The sequence below is a fragment of the Clytia hemisphaerica genome, unplaced genomic scaffold (genome assembly GCF_902728285.1).
Source record: "Clytia hemisphaerica strain Z4C2 unplaced genomic scaffold, Clytia hemisphaerica genome assembly, whole genome shotgun sequence".
Lineage (NCBI taxonomy): Eukaryota > Metazoa > Cnidaria > Hydrozoa > Leptothecata > Clytiidae > Clytia > Clytia hemisphaerica.
The window spans coordinates 609,437-627,510 of NW_027103262.1; the positions used below are offsets into that span (position 1 = coordinate 609,437).

General features: G+C 36.0%; 1 protein-coding gene across 1 annotated transcript; it reads left to right on the top strand.

Annotated features, from left to right (window-relative positions):
• Nucleotides 1–3,298: 3,298 nt before the first annotated feature.
• LOC136799889 (protein SEC13 homolog) lies at nucleotides 3,299–17,945 on the top strand. The gene is made up of 12 exons (XM_067056546.1): nucleotides 3,299–3,353; nucleotides 8,550–8,594; nucleotides 9,612–9,727; nucleotides 9,965–10,046; nucleotides 10,384–10,453; nucleotides 10,675–10,764; nucleotides 11,251–11,294; nucleotides 11,786–11,842; nucleotides 12,194–12,276; nucleotides 13,202–13,322; nucleotides 14,356–14,502; nucleotides 17,224–17,945. The coding sequence occupies exons 1-12, from the start codon at nucleotides 3,348–3,350 to the stop codon at nucleotides 17,305–17,307; spliced, it is 945 nt and encodes a 314-aa protein (XP_066912647.1). The 5' UTR covers nucleotides 3,299–3,347; the 3' UTR covers nucleotides 17,308–17,945.
• Nucleotides 17,946–18,074: the final 129 nt, after the last annotated feature.

An 18,074-nucleotide genomic window follows, 5' to 3' on the forward strand; every position in this document is an offset into this window, starting at 1 on the left:
CATTTCGTTTCATACATCCCTCCCTTAAAGTTTGGTCAAATTTTTGTATCCGGCGGGAAAAATACCCTACAATTTCAGCAACACACGGAAATTGACTTCAAACTTATTCCCATTCGATGGAATTTGTATTCCATTTTTTTATCAACGCTGTGGGAAATCCACCGTGGCTGTGAGATAGGGGCTGTTTTTATCTAAAGACAAACATAAACGTCACTTATATCAGTAACGGCACCTACTGTGAAAGTCTGACGAAAGTGCGCCCCTGGTAATACCCTGAAATTTCATTCTGAAATGGAAACTACACTGATCTCTTACCGTGAGTATCACAAGTATCGATATCTTCTCTTTGAAAACTTGGTTTCTGGTGGTCAGGGTACTGAGCTCTTCACTTTGTAAACTACAAACTCAAACCTAGTTCATTTTTTTATGATGATTCTGATAGTGCTCACTAAAGGTTTGATTAATATTTCATTACGTCCACCAGTAATACTAACATCAAAACGTCAAGTTGCCCTTGGTACGAGACTAGGTAAACCACTATGGATTCTTTGAGTGTGAACAATTTAATTCTAATCCCCTTCAATAAAACAAATTGATCTCATCGGGTCACTGCTAAGACATGGATGTATGTAGTTTACTATTCACAAAAAAACACAAATTGTGTAACTTATGGTATGTCCAGGTCATACTGGCGGGGCAAAATTTGGGGACTTCGGCATGGTCATTTATACATCAAAAGAAGTGATGTAGATTTTAGAAATGCCTGTTAAAAGAATTGATTTTTTGTCTTTTTGGAAAAATTAGGGAAAAGAGGTACTTTATGACATCAACTCATGATTGATTACGTCATAAAACTTAAAATTTGAATACCTCAAAAAGTAATGATCAAAAGATACTATGAAATTAGTTACATAAGTTACACGAGAGTCGTTATACACAATTCACAACCTATACATTGGTTTTTCTCCCTATGTCGAGAATTCTCGATTTTATTCAGCGACAGATTTGCCTTATATTACCTGGTCATCCATAGTTGACCAACCACACCCTCGTGAGACAGGGCCGTTAAATTAAAGGAGTTGTTTACATACCCCGTCAACGCGTCCATCAGAACCATATCGATAGCGTAAGGGGGCTCAGATACGGCCTGGGTTGAGGGTGAGCCAAACGGATCTATCCAACATCAGTGTTGTCAATCTTGTTGAGTTGTGTGTCCTTATATCTCTTCTGAGGGTATCAACGAACGTTTGCTTTGGTCTTCCTTGTCTCTGATGACCATGCTTTGATAATGAGTACTGAGCTTAGGATGGCGAAAAATGGTGTATACTTCTTAGGCGAAGTTATTATCGCAAAGACTTATATACATAAAAAAAAAACAATGATCAGCTAGTTGGAGTCATCTTGATGCAATCTTATCGCTCAAAGATGGTAGTCTCCCTTACAATTCTGTGTTTGGTATTCGATCACTCTAGTGCACATTTTTAGTACCATTCTTAACATCCTGCTGTTTAAGAGTCGGCCAAGGCTTTTGGGTTGTTGTTAAGGTTCAACTTTCACAACCTTATAATAATACAGACTCCATAGTTGCCATGAAAAGTTTTACTTTTAGGGACGTATTCAGGTTAGATTTCCATATCTTGCTCGTACCATTAAGTGATTGCCAAGCAAGGGCTCTTCTGACACTTTTTCAAGTAGCGTTTACCAGGAGCCGAGATACTTGAAATCGTCCACTCACTTATAACGTTGGTACCGATCTTCTGCTACAGCAGTCCTTATTGCATAAAATCTGCAATTCTAGTCTATTTTCACCCCAAAGACATTCTACCAGATTTTTTTCTGTTAATTCAACCATCTAATTGCACAGTCTTGGGGCTCTTCTTCCTAGTTAACCAAACACATATGCAAATTTTTGCATATTCCACCCTCATAGCAAAGGAGTTTTAAAATTATAGGAACGACAACTTTGACATCCAAGCCCAAGATCTGACACAAATCACATTCAGTTTGTTTCGACATAATTTTGGCCTTTTAACACTTTACTAATAATCCTATAATCTCTGTTATCACAACTCCTGATGTGCATGACCGGCCATCATCCAGATGACTTGTATCATTTTGGGATTCGTCCTACTATGATGCTAGTCTCATCTTGATGATATTATTAACTATCGATGTTATATGTCAGGGATTTTGTCTTCTTTGCGTTCAGTCTCACAGTCCCACCGCACTGTGGCCGGGCGGGCAACAGCTTTTTGTGTCTTTGCAATATCATCTGCATCTGGTAATAACGCTGTATCATCAGCAAAGTCTAAATCAGGTCAGATGATTGAAGGTGGTATCTCCTGGATCTTTTTGGAGTTATGGTAAATCCAAATTCAGATTCTTTGCTTGAAATTGTAAAAAATGAGATAATGCAATACTCTTGTCTTGATGATATCTGCAATCATGGTCAAAATATATTGAGACTTTAGTGTATTTAAACGTTTTTCAGAATTGAAAGTTCGGGCGAGAATGCTATCTTAGCACTTCCACTTTCTTTCATTGAATATTTCGATTTTAGAGGGGTTTGGTGGCTTCTAGGCTATATTCCGAGCCTTATTCGAGCAAATTTGAGCTTTTAAATCCTGAGATCCTAAGTCTTAAGTCTCGTTAAGTCTCATGTTAAAACACAGAGTTAAAACTCTACATTTCAACTATAGTTTAAGGCGCTTAAAAATCATTTGTGGTGTTTAAAATTTCGCCGGAAACTCCCTTTTGTCTCCCTATCTGTTTCCGTCAGGTGAGATAACTTTGGCGTTAGTTATCACGAATGATTACACCCAACAAGTTTGGTGGTATTCCATAAGCGTGGAGAATCTTCAGCATTTTACCTCGATGTATGGGCACGAGTCGAAGGCTTTTTTAAAATCGATGAAATAAAAGTTATTACACAATAGCTTTCAGATTTCTATCTTTCACCACCCATGGGGTTCTAAAATATTTTAACGCCACACTTTCAATCACCCTTCAATAATTCGCCTGATAAAGTTTACAGAAATCTGTGCTATATACAAAATGGGAAGAAGGAGGGCTAGAGAGAAAACAAAAAGTCGTGCCGTGGCTTGTCTGTACACAAACCCAATATCTACGGCTAATTTCAAAATTCATTGAACTACGCTACGATAATCGTGAGATACACTCTGGTACAGAGTATGCCGTGGCAGAAATGACGACCTTTTTCGCGATTTGTCATGTCAAAAGCGAGCGAAAGGCAAGCGGAATCGAGTTATAGAAGTCGCGGTAAAAGAATAAAGCCCGCAGTGTGTGACAGACGGGAAAATCAAAACAAGCTTGCCACGATAATCAAAATGGCGGTGAGTCTCGAGTGTTTTTATTTTTATTTTTTACTTCTTTTCACCAAATTTTCATTGATTTTTGCACGATTTTCAGTAGATTTTAAACATTCATCATTTCAGCAGGGTATACTTACAATGCAGATTCTTTTACTGCCTGGAATGACTACTTACAATGTAGATTCTTTTACTGCCTGGAATGACTAAAAAATCTTTAAGAAACAAAAAAGACTAGAGGTTTCAAAGTTTGACAATCATTGCAAATCTGCATATCAAACAAAAAAATACACTTTCCCCTCTAACCTCTCAAATGCGCTCCATCTTTTAAGGATAGGTAAGCGAGGCTAAGCTGTGAGGCAAGGAAAACATAGGAAACTCAAAACAAGAACAATGGGCCATCCCTAGAACAGTCAGGAACAGTCGCCTTATTAGGAGACGCCTCCTAATTAGGAGACATAAAACTTTGATCTCAATTTTAAGGGCTTTAGGCTTTTCCGCGCATTTTGAAACTAGTTTTAATGGAAAGAGCAGCCTCGAATTGGTAAAGTTTTAAAAAAATTATCAAAATTTCTCGGTGCAATCGATCACAATCCTAATATAAAGCACTACAAGGAAGCCCCTCTTGATTTTTTTCATGTCCGCCATTTTTCTTTTTGAGACGCTTTTGTTCAGAAGACAGATTCTTACTTCTGATTGGTTCTTATGGATTATTAGAATTGTGATTGATTCCACCGGTGGATTTTTCTGAAAATCACCATATGGAATCAATTTTTTGTGCTCTTTCCATTGGGAGCAATCAAATCATGCGCAGTTTGCTCGTTCACGAGATAATTACACCCGTTTCCTGATTAGGAGACGTGAACCTCCTGATTAGGAGACGGGTCTCCTAATCAGGAGGCGTCTCCTAATAAGGCGACTGTTCCTGACTGTAGAATTTGTCTGTAAAAGGTCCATTCCAGAAAATTTTTGTTACCCCCCGTCGGACGACGTGCATTTTTTATTTTTTTTTAGCCTCGGAAATAATTTCTCTTTTCCAGTGGTGGTTGAAAATTCCAATAAAAATTCATGTACTTTTTCAAAATGCATCGGAAATTCCACTCTTTTTTGCCCTTTTTAACTCAATTGCCATGGAAATTCATACATTTTCTTCTCTCGCCTTGGAAATTTCGAATTTTAATGAAAACTTTTACCCTCGGAAATCCTGTGTCGTCCGCCCCCCTGTTACTAGGGAGGTTGGGCCTTACGCGTGCGGCAGTAACAAAACATAGTTTTTCGAAAAAAAATATTCAAGCTTACATACCTCAAGGAAGGAAACCTCTTTTAACATAAGTATTTTTTCCAAAGTGTAGAGAATTGATTCAGCTTTCTTTTGCAGAAAAAATCAGCACATCATGTCTTCATTATCCTTCAAAATTTGAAAATGAGTACTCGCGGGTGAGTTTTTTCAAACTTCTTGTTCGCGGCACGGCAAAATTTTTTATCCGGGGGTTCTAAAATCCAAAGCGCTAGCCACCCGAAACAGCTATCAACCTGGAATTTTTTGCATCGTTCCCCGCAATAGTTTAGCTTTTGAGACGTACCACGTTCGTTGGTTGGAGCAACGTATATTTTTCAGGAAGTCAAATTATGTACTTAAAATGCGTTTTTTTCATTGAAAAAATAAAATTTTTTTATCGAACGTGAATTTTTTAGAAAGAACAATCTTTTTTCTTTCCAAATGTGAAAAAAGTAAGAATCAGGCTGTTTCCGGTGGCAAGCGCTAAGGGAAAGATTATGTTGTAATTACCCCCGTTTCAGTTACATCTACGGAAAATAAATCTTGCACCAAACCTCCCGCGCGGAATTTTTCATAAAACACTTTCGCTTTTGGTGCCGTAATGACGGTACAAAATAGCTGGCGATGCGTGCACGAAAATGCTTGAAAAATTGAACTTCAAAATGGAATATCTTTGGAACTTTAAAGAATTGGAAGGTAAATGACCCCTCATTTTTCTTCTGATGGTTATGGCTTTCCATTAAACTTGGTTTGGTATTCTGCAAGTAAGTTTGAAATTTCCTACCACCCTACTGTTACAGACAAATTCTGGAATGGCCCAAATAGCGGGGGCTGACGACACAGGATTTCTGAGGGCAAAAGTTTTTCACAAAGATTCAAAATTTCCAAGACGAGAGAAGAAAATGTATGAATTTCCAAGGCAATTGAATTTTAAAAGGTAAACAAAATTGGAATTTCCAATGCATTTTGCAAAAGTACATGGATTTTCATCAGAATTTCTGACCACCACTGGAATGCGATGGCCCCTAAGGCTCACCACGCACTTTCAGTTCTTATAAAATTTGTGAACTAGAACTGTCTAGGGTCATGGCCCAGAAGGCTCACAAGACACTGCGCACTTCCGAGTTTTTTTGTGACAACACTACGCACTTCTAAAAATATTTTAGAGACGCAAAAGCAGGCAAAAGTCCCCTCGAAAGATAGCCGTTCTGGTCAGCAAAATAGATACCGAGTTGTAATAAATGAGTTAATGATAAAAGCAAAGAGGCTGGGAAATCCCGAGTTATTTTTCTCGAGTTAAAAAAAGCAAGTTACGAAAAAATCGAGTTATGACGTCATTTTGTACCTTTTTTATGACGTCATTCTCAATTTTGTAGGTCGTTTTTTCCCCGTGACTTTAAAATCTCGAGTTATCTCTGATGGTATCTTAACTCATTTAAATTTTGGAATCATTTCTCGTTTTTTAACTCGGTTTTGTTTCTTTTAAATTTTCAAGTTATTTTCCTTCCTGTAGATTCTCAGATTCTCGAGTTATTTTGGCGTTCACAGCAGAAGACTCAAAACACACTCACACACTTTCTAGTTTTCATGCACTAGGGTGGTCCAATGGCGGAAAATGCTAGCGGCGTGGAGGCAAAAAACAAAGCTGATATTTGTTCACTTTTTAGCTTCCCCGATTTTTGCCACTGGGGGGGATTTTGCTGACTAGCACTTAACTCAGAAATTTTAACCTGTAACTCTTGATATGAACAACTCGGAAATGTTAACTCATTTTGCGTAACTCGACATTCATTTTAAAGACTGAAAAAAATTTCATAGCACGGGCCGCTCCCTTGGAAATTTTCCGCCCTGAAAAAAAGTCAGAAGTGCGCAGTGTCACTTGAGCCTTCTGGGCCATTGACCCTAGGCAGTTCTAGCTCACAAATTTTATAAGAACTGGAAGTGCGTAAAAACTAGAAGTGCGTGTTTTGACCCTTCTGGGCCATCGTACTGGAAAAGAAAATTATTCCAGAGGCTAGAAAAAATTTTAAAATGCATGTCTTCCTATGGGGGGTAACAACAAATTTCTAGGATGGCCCAATATATCTTTTTATGGATGTGTAGCTAAAAAGTGGGTGACAGATCAAAATGGGTTTTATCATCAATTTGAAAAATATCAACAAAGCTTTCTCCTTAACTTGTTTATTTTTTCAATTTCTTGTCAATTTCTGTATTTTGGTAAAATCAATATCATAACATCAAAAAATGATTCAAATGGTCATTAAAATAACAACCCAAGGTATATATAATAGCCCGGACATACCTTCAAACATTCTTGGGTCATGTTCAGGCTAAAATAACCAGGGCCGTTCGTAAAAAATTGTTTGGTTCCTGTCACCCGACCGACCATGATTTCTACTGAAAAGTTAGAGTCCATTTTTCCTGACAGCTGAAACTCCACCATTACCCTCCATGTTTTCTTTTTTGAGAGAAAGAGCAAACGCTAATCTCGACCAAAAAAACAATCCGAAACCCGTTAATTCAGTTTTTTCCCGATTTTCATTGCGGACCATATGGAAGCATCAAAACAAACCAGTGGAGCCTATGTGAAGTGAAAAAGAGGCTTTTAGGGCGATCAAACATTCCTTTACCACCCTTTTCTAAGGAAAATTCCGCCTTCTTGGACTGTTTCATTCTAACAGAAAATATTTTTCGCCCGACCGACCAACCCACTTTTTGATGGTTGGAATGACGGGAACCAAGGGATTTTTTACGAACAGCCCAGTCTAGACTTAAATTCCTATATCAGGATTAAAAACTATGCTAGTCTTACCTCTTTTATCTTTCCCTTTGCAACAATACAATGCTGACAAATTGACACAACACATTAACAAGTTATCTCCCCTGTAAAAAATTATATCCAAATCTGACAAAAATGAAGTGGTTTTTTCTACTGATTGCTTTGCAGTGCTTCTTCGCAGACTGTTTATTAAATTCCCACCAATGATAATGGCGTATTTCATAATATGGCCCTTCTTTTTAGCACCCCTGGCCTCTCGGTGCTTTGCACAACGGGCGGCTGTAAAATATCACCCTTCATAACACCTTTTTTATTTGTTTCAATCCCCGATCCTAAGGTGTAGACTAATCTTCGATTATCTGAAGAAAGCGGGAATTTGATGCAAGAGTTAGATGGTCAACAAAGTGCGGTAAAAATCATTGAATAAAAGAAGAACTTTAAATTGTTAAATATTTTCATTTTGAAGAATTGGTGCAAAAAAGTAAAATTGGCCTGCACTCCAATTCCTGTAATCTTAAGGAGTTTTAGTCTAAAGTGATTGCTGAAATGTGTATCAAACATTAATGCTGCAAAAGTGATATATTGTTTACTTGACTCGCAACTAAAAAAATGCGCCACAAAACTTTTGACAGGATTCATGAAAAGAGATAAACCGGCTTTTTTTAATGAAATTTAAACATTTTCATAAACTATGTGAACTTACCTAAATTTTGACCCATAGATGAAAGATTTGAAACTTTAAAATTAATTCGAAGAACAACTTCCCAAGAAAAAGATCTATGGGGGAGAAGACACCCACCTAGATCTGCGCACCGCCTTGTAGGCTATTTCCTGGAAATTTTACCAGACCTCAAACACTGGCCCATTTACATGTGCAAAATTATTTTTCTTTAACGTTTAATCAAGGCCTAACAAATCGAAGGGGCTGTCTCGAGGATTGAATGACAAAATGTGGTTGATTGATCCTGGCTGCTGCACGCATAGCAATCAAGACATACACCTTCCCAAGGGGGGATAAACCCTAACCTGAATCAGAAATTGCTGCACTAGCTTTGCTCTTTGATATAGATTTTATAGAATATCATCATGATAAATAATGCTTTTGGTATTTTTTGATAGGCTTTATTAACCTGCCATGCTTTGTTTTTATAAACCTTTTCAGGTCAATGTTGTCTCAACAATTAATACAGATCATGAAGATATGATTGTAAGTAAAGTAAAAAATACTGATAAATGTTTTGCTTCACATTTCTATATAATACGACTTGGAGGTCAGAGCCCACGCTATAATCAGAAAGTGGAGGGGCACAAAATATGATGAATAAGGAGGGGATGGGAGAAATTTTTAATTATTACCCCCTAATTTTGCCCTAAAATGGCCATATTTTAAACTGATTTTGCTGAGAAATGAAGCCTTTGAAAGTATGAAATGTGATATTTAGAATATAGGTTTTTTATTTGAGAAAAGGGGGCTAATTGTGATAGAGTGGGTCGTCAAATGTCGAAGTCCGAAAATTCAAGATATAATGTTTTTAATAAAAATTCAACTTACCTTAAGGGAACTAGACCCAAATGATTTTGATTTCCCTGGAGAATACTATGCTCATTAAAAGATTTTAGGTTCATGTCTATTTAACCATTTTAGGGATATTTTTCAGTCCAAATTTTTTTTTTACCTTAAAACTGACTCTTAGCAGGGAATCATTTTAATTTTGACATATGTACAAGCCTGCAAAGGCCAAAAACTGCCATTTTTTCTAATTTTTGCCTGTAGTGTGAATCAGTACCGCTAGGGGGGGGGGGGGTTCAGCCAATTTTGGACTTCTGACCTTAAAAATTGCACAGAATGTCTGCCTCATTATAGGTAAAATTTTCATAAAAAAACACTACATCTTGAATTTTTTGACTTTCCCCAAAAATGACTGTTGAAGCCCTACCCAAGACAATTTACTCACCTTAAAGCCAATGATTTAATAATGTCCCTTCGTGAATTTTAATTTTGATATTTTCTCAAAAAGAAAGGCCTTTAAGTGTTTTGACGCGTTGTGCTTTGGAAGTTTTAAATTGATTGCAAAAAAATCATATTTTGAGTCAAAAACTTGGAATCCAAAAACCTGATAAAATATGCAAATCCTTTTCAATTTCAATTTTGCTTTATGAAACTGTTACCCTTTTACCCTGTCCTGTTCATTCAAATATTATATTAATTTATTCTCCTTTTTAGCATGATGCTCAAATGGACTATTATGGTCGAAAATTGGCAACTTGTTCGTCTGATCGTTCCGTCAAAGTTTACGAAGTCACAGGAGACAGTTATAAATTAATTTCAGATTTAAAAGGGTATTTTTATTTTCTCTTCTTATCTTTCTTAAGTTTTTCTCTGAAATCTTGGACAAATTAATTTATATTATCACCATAAGATACAGGGGTCAATCCAGGCCTTCTAAATTGTAGACATATTAGAAAATCAATTATTTTGTGAACCAGGCTCACTAGTTGAAAGCTCCAGTGGGCTTTGAGAGATTTAGATTTATCAATTAAGAAAATTTATGATTTTCAACATATCTTTTCTTTTAGCCATGATGGACCAGTATGGCAAGTTGCATGGGCACACCCAATGTATTCAAATCTATTGGCATCTTGCTCTTACGACAGAAAGGTTAAATTACATCATCACAATTTATTTTATCATAAAGGTTACACTCTTGCAATTAATTGCCTTAAAAGCATCGTTGTTGATATTCATTTGTACCAAAGTCTATTAAAAAAGAATTGGCAGCCCGTACATTTTGGTGCATTCCTCTTCAAAGATTTTGAAGTCTTAGGATCATCCGTTTAAGATTATCTTTTAAGGAGGTATTACTTTTGATTATATTTTGTGAATATGTCTAAATCTGCGGACTGCCAATTTTTTTCAAACAGACTTTAGTAAACATTTCAGACTGTCATTTGACTCTATCATTTACTTATTAAATTATATTGTAAAAACTTTTCAGGTTATTATATGGAAAGAATCTGGAGATGGATACCAAATTCTATTTGACAGTCAACATCATGACTCATCAGGTATAATGAATTATCATTCTCATTTACTGAGAAGTATACTATAACTGAGTCTCAAGATATCTGACACTTTCAAAACATGTAGAATGTATTACGTAAGCAAGAAACTATAAGTAGTATTGAGAAGAAGTACACCGTTTCTTAATCTTTATGTAGAATGTATTACCTATAATGATAGGTTTGAGATTATAATGACTGGTTTTTATGTAAATTCTATTTCATAGTCAATTCTATATGTTGGGCACCACATGAATATGGTTTGATGTTAGTTTGTGGTGCATCTGATGGTGCAGTATCGGTTGTCTCTCTTGTTGGTAAGTCTTGTTTCGATGGTTTCGGTTTTCTTTGTTAATTGAAACAAAATTATAGGTACATTATGCACATATACTGCCAAATACTACAATTCCAAATATAATTTTGAAAACGAGTCAATTGCCAGAGGTACTAAGCAATGTTGGAATAAAAAAAGTAAACATGATTCGATATAATATTACGTTGTGGCCGTTAGGTAGGGAACTTAATTATTTGTTGATAGGGGACCAGGAATCTTTCAAAGTCAGTAATATGCTTTTGATATTTTGATTTGTCAAAAAGGTTTACATTTTTACAAATATTTTACCTTACAGTCTGTCTAGGTCTTGTAAATTGGGATTTCGTTTGGTTTTTAGCCCTTAGTACCATATCCTGGGAAATATATTTCGAATCGTATGGCTTTTTTTTGCTGAGCACGTTCAAATGATATTGCACTTATAACCCTGACTTACCTGAGTATTACTTACTTATCTTTCTTTTATTTACAGATGGAAATTGGGAAGTTGAAAAAATACCAAATGCTCACTCATGCGTAAGTATCCTTTTGCTACTATACTCATCAACCCTGATGCCCATAATCTGTGTAGAAGGTGATCGGGTTCCAACTCGCTAGAATCGAATGACGTCACAATAGCTCTGAATATGCTTCATTATTAAAGCGCTTACAGATACATGCTATAAAAAATTTATACAGATTTATCTTTGTATGTTGGTTGTACGAGGCTTTCCCAGCAACACCTCTTATCACGCCATCGCGTCAAATCTTTCTCTTCACCATGATCACGGAAATAGCCACTCAATCTGCTTGAGGGCCTCTTTTATGTTAGCATAGTCAATGTGTGTTGGCTCTCGGACAATTCTCCATAGAAAGAGTCCCAAAAGGAAGAATTGCTTGAATGTCATGGAGACTTTATTTACAAAAGAAAATTATCATCTCAATGTTTTTGAACGAACTCAAACCGTGTCTTCTAATTATCGGTAGAGTTTGAAAGGTTTTAGTATCAATAATTTATTCTATTTTAGATCGGTTGCAATGCTGTCAGTTGGGCTCCTCCAGTACAATGTCAAAGGACAGATAAAGTAAGAAAATATACTTGTGGCATCCGTGCAATGACGTCAGAATTTTTTCAGAATACTTTGCCAATGGGTGAACTCCTTGGTCCTCTGTCCTTCATTAAGTTATTCACCTTTGAAACCTGGGACGAGTGGTAGCTCCAAAACGACGCTTTAATGATATTTTATCACTTATCTTATATTTGGGCCTACAAGTGAATTAAAAGGTTGACCCAGTGTGAGTAAACCAAGTTTTTCACCAAAGAAAAAAGACCGCAAAGTTTTGAGTTTTTTTGACACTTTCTACAGTGACAAACTTCTTTTTTTTTTTAATTTTCTTTTTTCTCAAAATATCCAACTTGATTTCTTTCACTTCAGGATACCGATGGTACAGGATTTGTATATAAAAAGAGAATCGTTTCTGGTGGGTGTGATAACCTCGTAAAAATATGGGCATACAGGTACCCACATTCTGCATTAAGGACCGTCTAATCTAAAGTCTTCTTTGCTACCATGTGAAAACCGTGTCATTGTAATTAAGAGTAATTTCTTGAGTATGGTGTCCACTTGGTAGCAAAAATGAGTGCTCACTTAGAGCGAATAAACTTTAGGGCTCTTAGAAGTCCAATCAAAAGGGACAAGCTGGAGTTTTTAAAAGCTCTTATTTGATTTGGTTGGTCGTTAACCAGTAATAAAATAATTTTGTTACTTTTTCTAAAGAACGTGTCATCTCTATCACTTCAAATGACCAATTAGTGAAGTATCTTGTAAAAACTCCAGCTCATCCCAATCCAAAGTTCAGAATTACTACAGGTACCCAGTCCTCGTTATGGTTTCTTTTTCAAAGTATTCTGCATTTAACAGGACAATTCTAACGTAAGCCCAATAAGAAAGTTTCAAGCCTCAAGAAAAAAGCTCTAAACGAATGAAGTATAACGTAGCCTACGTCTAAACAGATGGTCAGGTTGCTGCCAGGTCACTTACTATTTCCTTTATCAAGATATGAGTGCTATTTGAACTAGTCTTTTGGTAAATGGTAATTCTTTATACACTCTTCTCCGCAAAAAAAAAATCATTGTGGGCCTTGTTTTCAAAGTATTGATGCTAAGATTATATTTGATATGGTTATCGTCATTAGACATGATTAGTGCTGTTGAAAAGAAGGCCTGCTATCTGAGCATATTGACAAAATTGTATTTCTTGAAAGAAAACCCTTAAACATCCCGTTCAAACCGAAATCGGGAAAACTATAAAAAATATTCAAATTTTTGCTCAAATATAGCCGCGAAAGATGAGAAAATTTCCAGTCGTCGTTTTTCTAAATTCACTAATTGTAGATTGTTTTGTTGACTCTCATTAAATTCCTCCTCCTCCTCTTTCTCTCAGTGATACGGAGGGGAAATGGTTAGAAGAAGACACATTAGACGCCCACAGTGATTGGGTTCGTGATGTAGCATTCGCACCAAATTGCGGGCAAGAAAATTTCATACTCGCCACCTGCTCACTGGTAAGTGATGAAGAAATTTTTTTAATTAATTTCTCTCAACTTTCTAACGACTTCTAATGTTAAAGGTTTTGTTTTTAAATAAGAGTCATATCGTTTTCTTACTCGTCAATTTTAATTCACAAGCTTTTTCACATTGGATTGACATGGATGTGGAGCAAAATTGGCTAGAAAGAGGACAAGAAAAACATTTTTTGCTTATATCAGTATAATGTAACAATAGGCAGACACTGTCCTGATATGAAATAATGTGTCTGTCTCATATGAAACGGGAACACTTGTAAAAATAAAACCTTTAAAAAGTTCTCAACACTTTTTTTCAATATACAATCAATTCTATTAGTATTATCCTTCTGTAATTTGAACTAAGATACTGGACAACTCAACTGGAAAAGGCAATACAATTTTTTATGCAATTCAAATGTTTCTCTAATTCGAAGGATTGGTTCCTTAGAGTTCGAATTAGAGAGAGTCAACTGTAGCTGTTTTGAGCCAGAAGACTTTTTCTGTAAAGCTAAACATGTTTTCATTTTCGAAGATTTTTTGTCTCTTTAAAACGAGGGGGATAACCTTATTCTTACCTACTTTGTACATGAGTTGAGAAAGATTCATAAAACATTTCAAGATGGAGGGATTAGACCCACAGATTTATAAACCCGAAGGGCTAGATGTCGTGCTTCAAGCTCTTCCAGGCAAAAAAATGAATATCGCAAATAATATTCCTGCTATTGTCTTCGAAAACCCACGAAGCTTCTGATTGGTCAAGCACTGATTACACTCTATTGTAATGTAATCATTGGAACTACGGCACACTTTTCAGCCAAAGCACGACATCTAGCCCGTCGGGCTTTATAAATCTGTGATTAAAACTAAGACTTGACAGTTAACACTTGGTAATTCGAAGTCGAACGAGAAGCCTTGTTTGTTCGAATTGCAGAAAGATTCGACTTAAAGAAAGAAAGCATCGGGGTCTTTCTTTGACGGGGACTGAGAATTAGTTCGAATTGACGTAGAGTCCATTGCTTTCTTATTTCAGGATTGCCGTGTAATCATTTGGCGTAAGAACGAGAAGGAAGGTAGTGGATGGACGCATCAAGTACTTCACAAATTTAACGAAGCTATTTGGCACGTCTCATGGTCTCTTGCTGGTAATATATTGGCTGTCTCCGGCGCTGAAAATAAGGTACGTGTATACTTTTCTCTTTGATCAAGGGTTTAACAAGACTTTCCCCATTTCTTCGTGGCTTATTTTGCCCGCGCGGCTAAAACTTTTTTTCTATTCAAGTTTTTACAACTAGTGTATCAAGATTTCACTTCCAATGATTCAGCAGTTTCGTATGAAATTTGAACCCAAGAAATCTTTGTAATGCACCTTATACACATTGATTAGAGCTTCTTAGACCTTAGAGGCATCCCAGCTGGCACACAACGTTGTTTTAACGTTCATCTAACGTTATATGGACGTTGTGAACGCTAGATAAACGTTGAAACAACTTTGTGTGCCAGCTGGGATACCATATATGAAATACAGTTGAGGCTCTCGATTCTCAAGCGGAATTGAATTTTCATTTTTTAAGGGAACGTATAGAGTAGAACGTTGTTTACGAGAGTTTTTCATTGATGGTGACTTTCAATGTTATCGAATAATGGAGCGTATCGAATAGTAGAACGTCCAAATAGAGAGTACAATAAGCGTCAGCTGTAAAAACATTTCATGTACTGATCTATTGTGCTTTTTCTGTTGTATGGAGATTGATAGGAGGAGTCCTGTTAAACTATACTGTTCTGACTTGCATTTTCAGAGAAAGATTTTTTAAACACTTTTTTCTGAAGACGAAAATACAGTAGTAGTAAGATACAGTTAAGTGCAACAAAAGTGAAAACGTAAAGTTCTTTCTTTTGAGTTTGTGTTGTAGCAAATTCCGTGGTGGTAGATCCCTTTAGTTTTCTTTATTGTATCGTACAAGACATGATAGACTGATAGAATAAAAGAGAAAGTGAAAATATTCTCCTCAGAATAAACTCTTAAAAAGTGGATATTCCCATTCATTCATTAAAGTTCAGGCATTTTAGCAGTTCGCCTCCTTGTTGATTCAGGAAACTTTTACGTTAAGTGTTTAAAAGGGTGGGCTAATATATCCTTAAGTGCAAAAATTTACGTTAAGTGTTTAAAAGGGTGGGCTCATATATCTCTAAGTGCAAAAATTAACAAATTTAGAAAGAAGACCCTCAAATGCTCATGCATTTTAGCAGTTCGCCTCCTTGTTGGTACAGGAAACATTTACGTTAAGTGTTTGAAACAGTGGGCTAATATATCCCTAAGTGCAAAAATTTACAAATTTATAGGTATTGGTGGGTGGGTTTTTTTAACAAGATAATAATTATTATATTTTTCAAAAACAATATTTCATGCTAGACTTTTCGAATGATCCTTGGATTTTTCATCTATTTTTAAAGGTTTTGTTTTTAAATAAGAGTGATATCGTTTGCTTACTCATCAATTTTAATTTACAAGCTTTTCCACATTGTATTGACATGACTGTAGAGCAAGATTTGTCAAAAAGAGAAAAAGAAAAACATTTTTATGCTTATATCAGCATAATATAACAATAGGCAGACACTGTCCTGATATGAAATATGTGTCTGATATGAAACGGGAACACTTATGTAAAAATAAAACCTTTAAGAGACCAACGGATTTTTTGTTCAATTTTAAATTATCGTAGAAATCTTTGCCTCTCACCCTTAGCATCTCACTGAGCCCCCTCACGGTTTTCCTGGTTTTCTCAGAGCAACTTCCCGGGATGGAAAATCTGACTTGCTCAGTATAGGGGACCTTTTCTGAAATAGGTCTTCATGCCTCAAAATCGTACGTTGCTATAATGCAAAAATAAAAGATGTACAGATGAAGCTGCTACATACAGCCTTGTCATATACTTTTATGTTGCAATCTTTAGAAATGAGTATTATTATGCTTAGAATATTCATAGAATAGAATGAGGATTTTCGAATACAAAAATCTAGTTTTCTTTCTATACATTACTTTCAATATTATAACTTCATACATTACTTCGCGATTTTATCAAAATAAATGTAGTACTACCTGAAAAAAAGCATAAGGACGTACACACCTAGGTTTTATAATGAATTTCGGGAAAATATTATGATAACAATCCCTAAGTGTTTTGCCCATCGATGTTTGTATGTACGTGGGTGGGGCATACTTGTTTTCGTCTTGAAAAGAGAAAACCCTTTCCCGTCAATGTTTTCATAGCTAGCTAACTTACTTATGTTCAATCATGAAATCCAAAACAATTCTCTTTCCGAAACCTTTCTTTGGATATGACGAATCTATGACGTCACAAAATAAAGGAATAACTTCATGTTAAAATCTCCATATTTTTTTCCCGATCTTGTTCATTGTTGAGTCGCGTTGAGTTGTAATGTGTGGATTGAGATTTAGTATTTTCAGTGAGGATACCTCTTTGACGAGTAGAATGAAATGTAGCTTAGGAGCCTGTACAAGAAAAGTAGAAAAAATGTTTTAAGTATAGAATCAGCAACAAATATTGAATGGGCTCTTCCAGAAAATGTCCGTACACGGGGGGAGGGGTGGAGGATATATTGCCCGGGGGTAGCGAAAAATCACCACAATTTGCCTTGTCCGGGGGTAAATTTGCTCTGTCCGGGGGTAAATTTGCTCTGTCCGGGGGTAATTCGGGTTGTCCGGGGGTCAACTGATGCTTGTCCGGGGGTAAAACCCGTTATCCGGGGGGGGGGGCAAAAGTCACTTGATTGTTATATGAAATTGTTATATCCTCCACCCCCCCCCCCATATTCAAATTTTTTGCTGGAAAAGCCCAATGCACGTGAATCTATTGATTCTATTTTATCCACCCCACAGATCTCGTTATGGAAGGAAGCACTGGACGGACAATGGATGTGTATAAGCGACGTCGAAAAGGGGAAAGCCGCCAGCAAAACTTAATAAGAATTTTCACAAAAAATATTCGAAGTAAAGATTTTTTTTTATTTTCAATGTAAATTTTTAAGTATATTTCTATGAGAGGCTTTCTGGGTGTGTTTTGTAGATGACAAAGCTCTGAGGTCCTCTCACGTCATATGTGACTGTTATGTAAGTTGTATGACACACGCATTTAACCAGTTATCCAGGAACTTCTGGTATTTATAAGGAAACCTCCATTGTGTTTCAAGGGTATTTTCTTTACATAAATTTTGACATAAAAGTTTACATAAATTTTGACATAAAAGTTAAGAAAATATATTGTTGGTCAGCTCCTTTTAGGATAAGACTGGCCCCCTTTATTCTCAGACCATTATAAGAACTCCAGTTTTCGAACATCAAAATAGTTTTGAGTGCTTTATTATGAATTACTTCAACAGGCGCCCTGTTGTTTTTGTTGTTACTCGCATAACATTTTGTATTATATATAAAAGATATATTGCAAGGAATATTGCTATATAATAAATTTAAACATGATTCCAAATCAAATTTAAATTGTAAAGGAAACTTAATTGCGAGTTGTCCACCTTGCTGGAAAAGTAGAAATTTATATTTTGAATTTTAATTAGGTGGTTGGCAAACAAAGAAATTTTTAACATGGATTTTTTTTCAATTTCTTCTTGTTAATGTGTCTACAGTGTGTCCCAAAAAAAGTAGACAAAGTTTTATATAAAATAAAATCCTCAAACTCATCAGATTAACTGGGCTTAGAATGATTGAAATAAGATTTA

Excerpts from the sequence above, each read along its gene's own strand:
- LOC136799889 (XM_067056546.1), top strand. Across the intron at positions 11,295-11,785 it reads TACCAAATGCTCACTCATGC|ATCGGTTGCAATGCTGTCAG; the intron begins GTAAGTATCCTT and ends ATTCTATTTTAG. Across the intron at positions 11,843-12,193 it reads AATGTCAAAGGACAGATAAA|GATACCGATGGTACAGGATT; the intron begins GTAAGAAAATAT and ends CTTTCACTTCAG.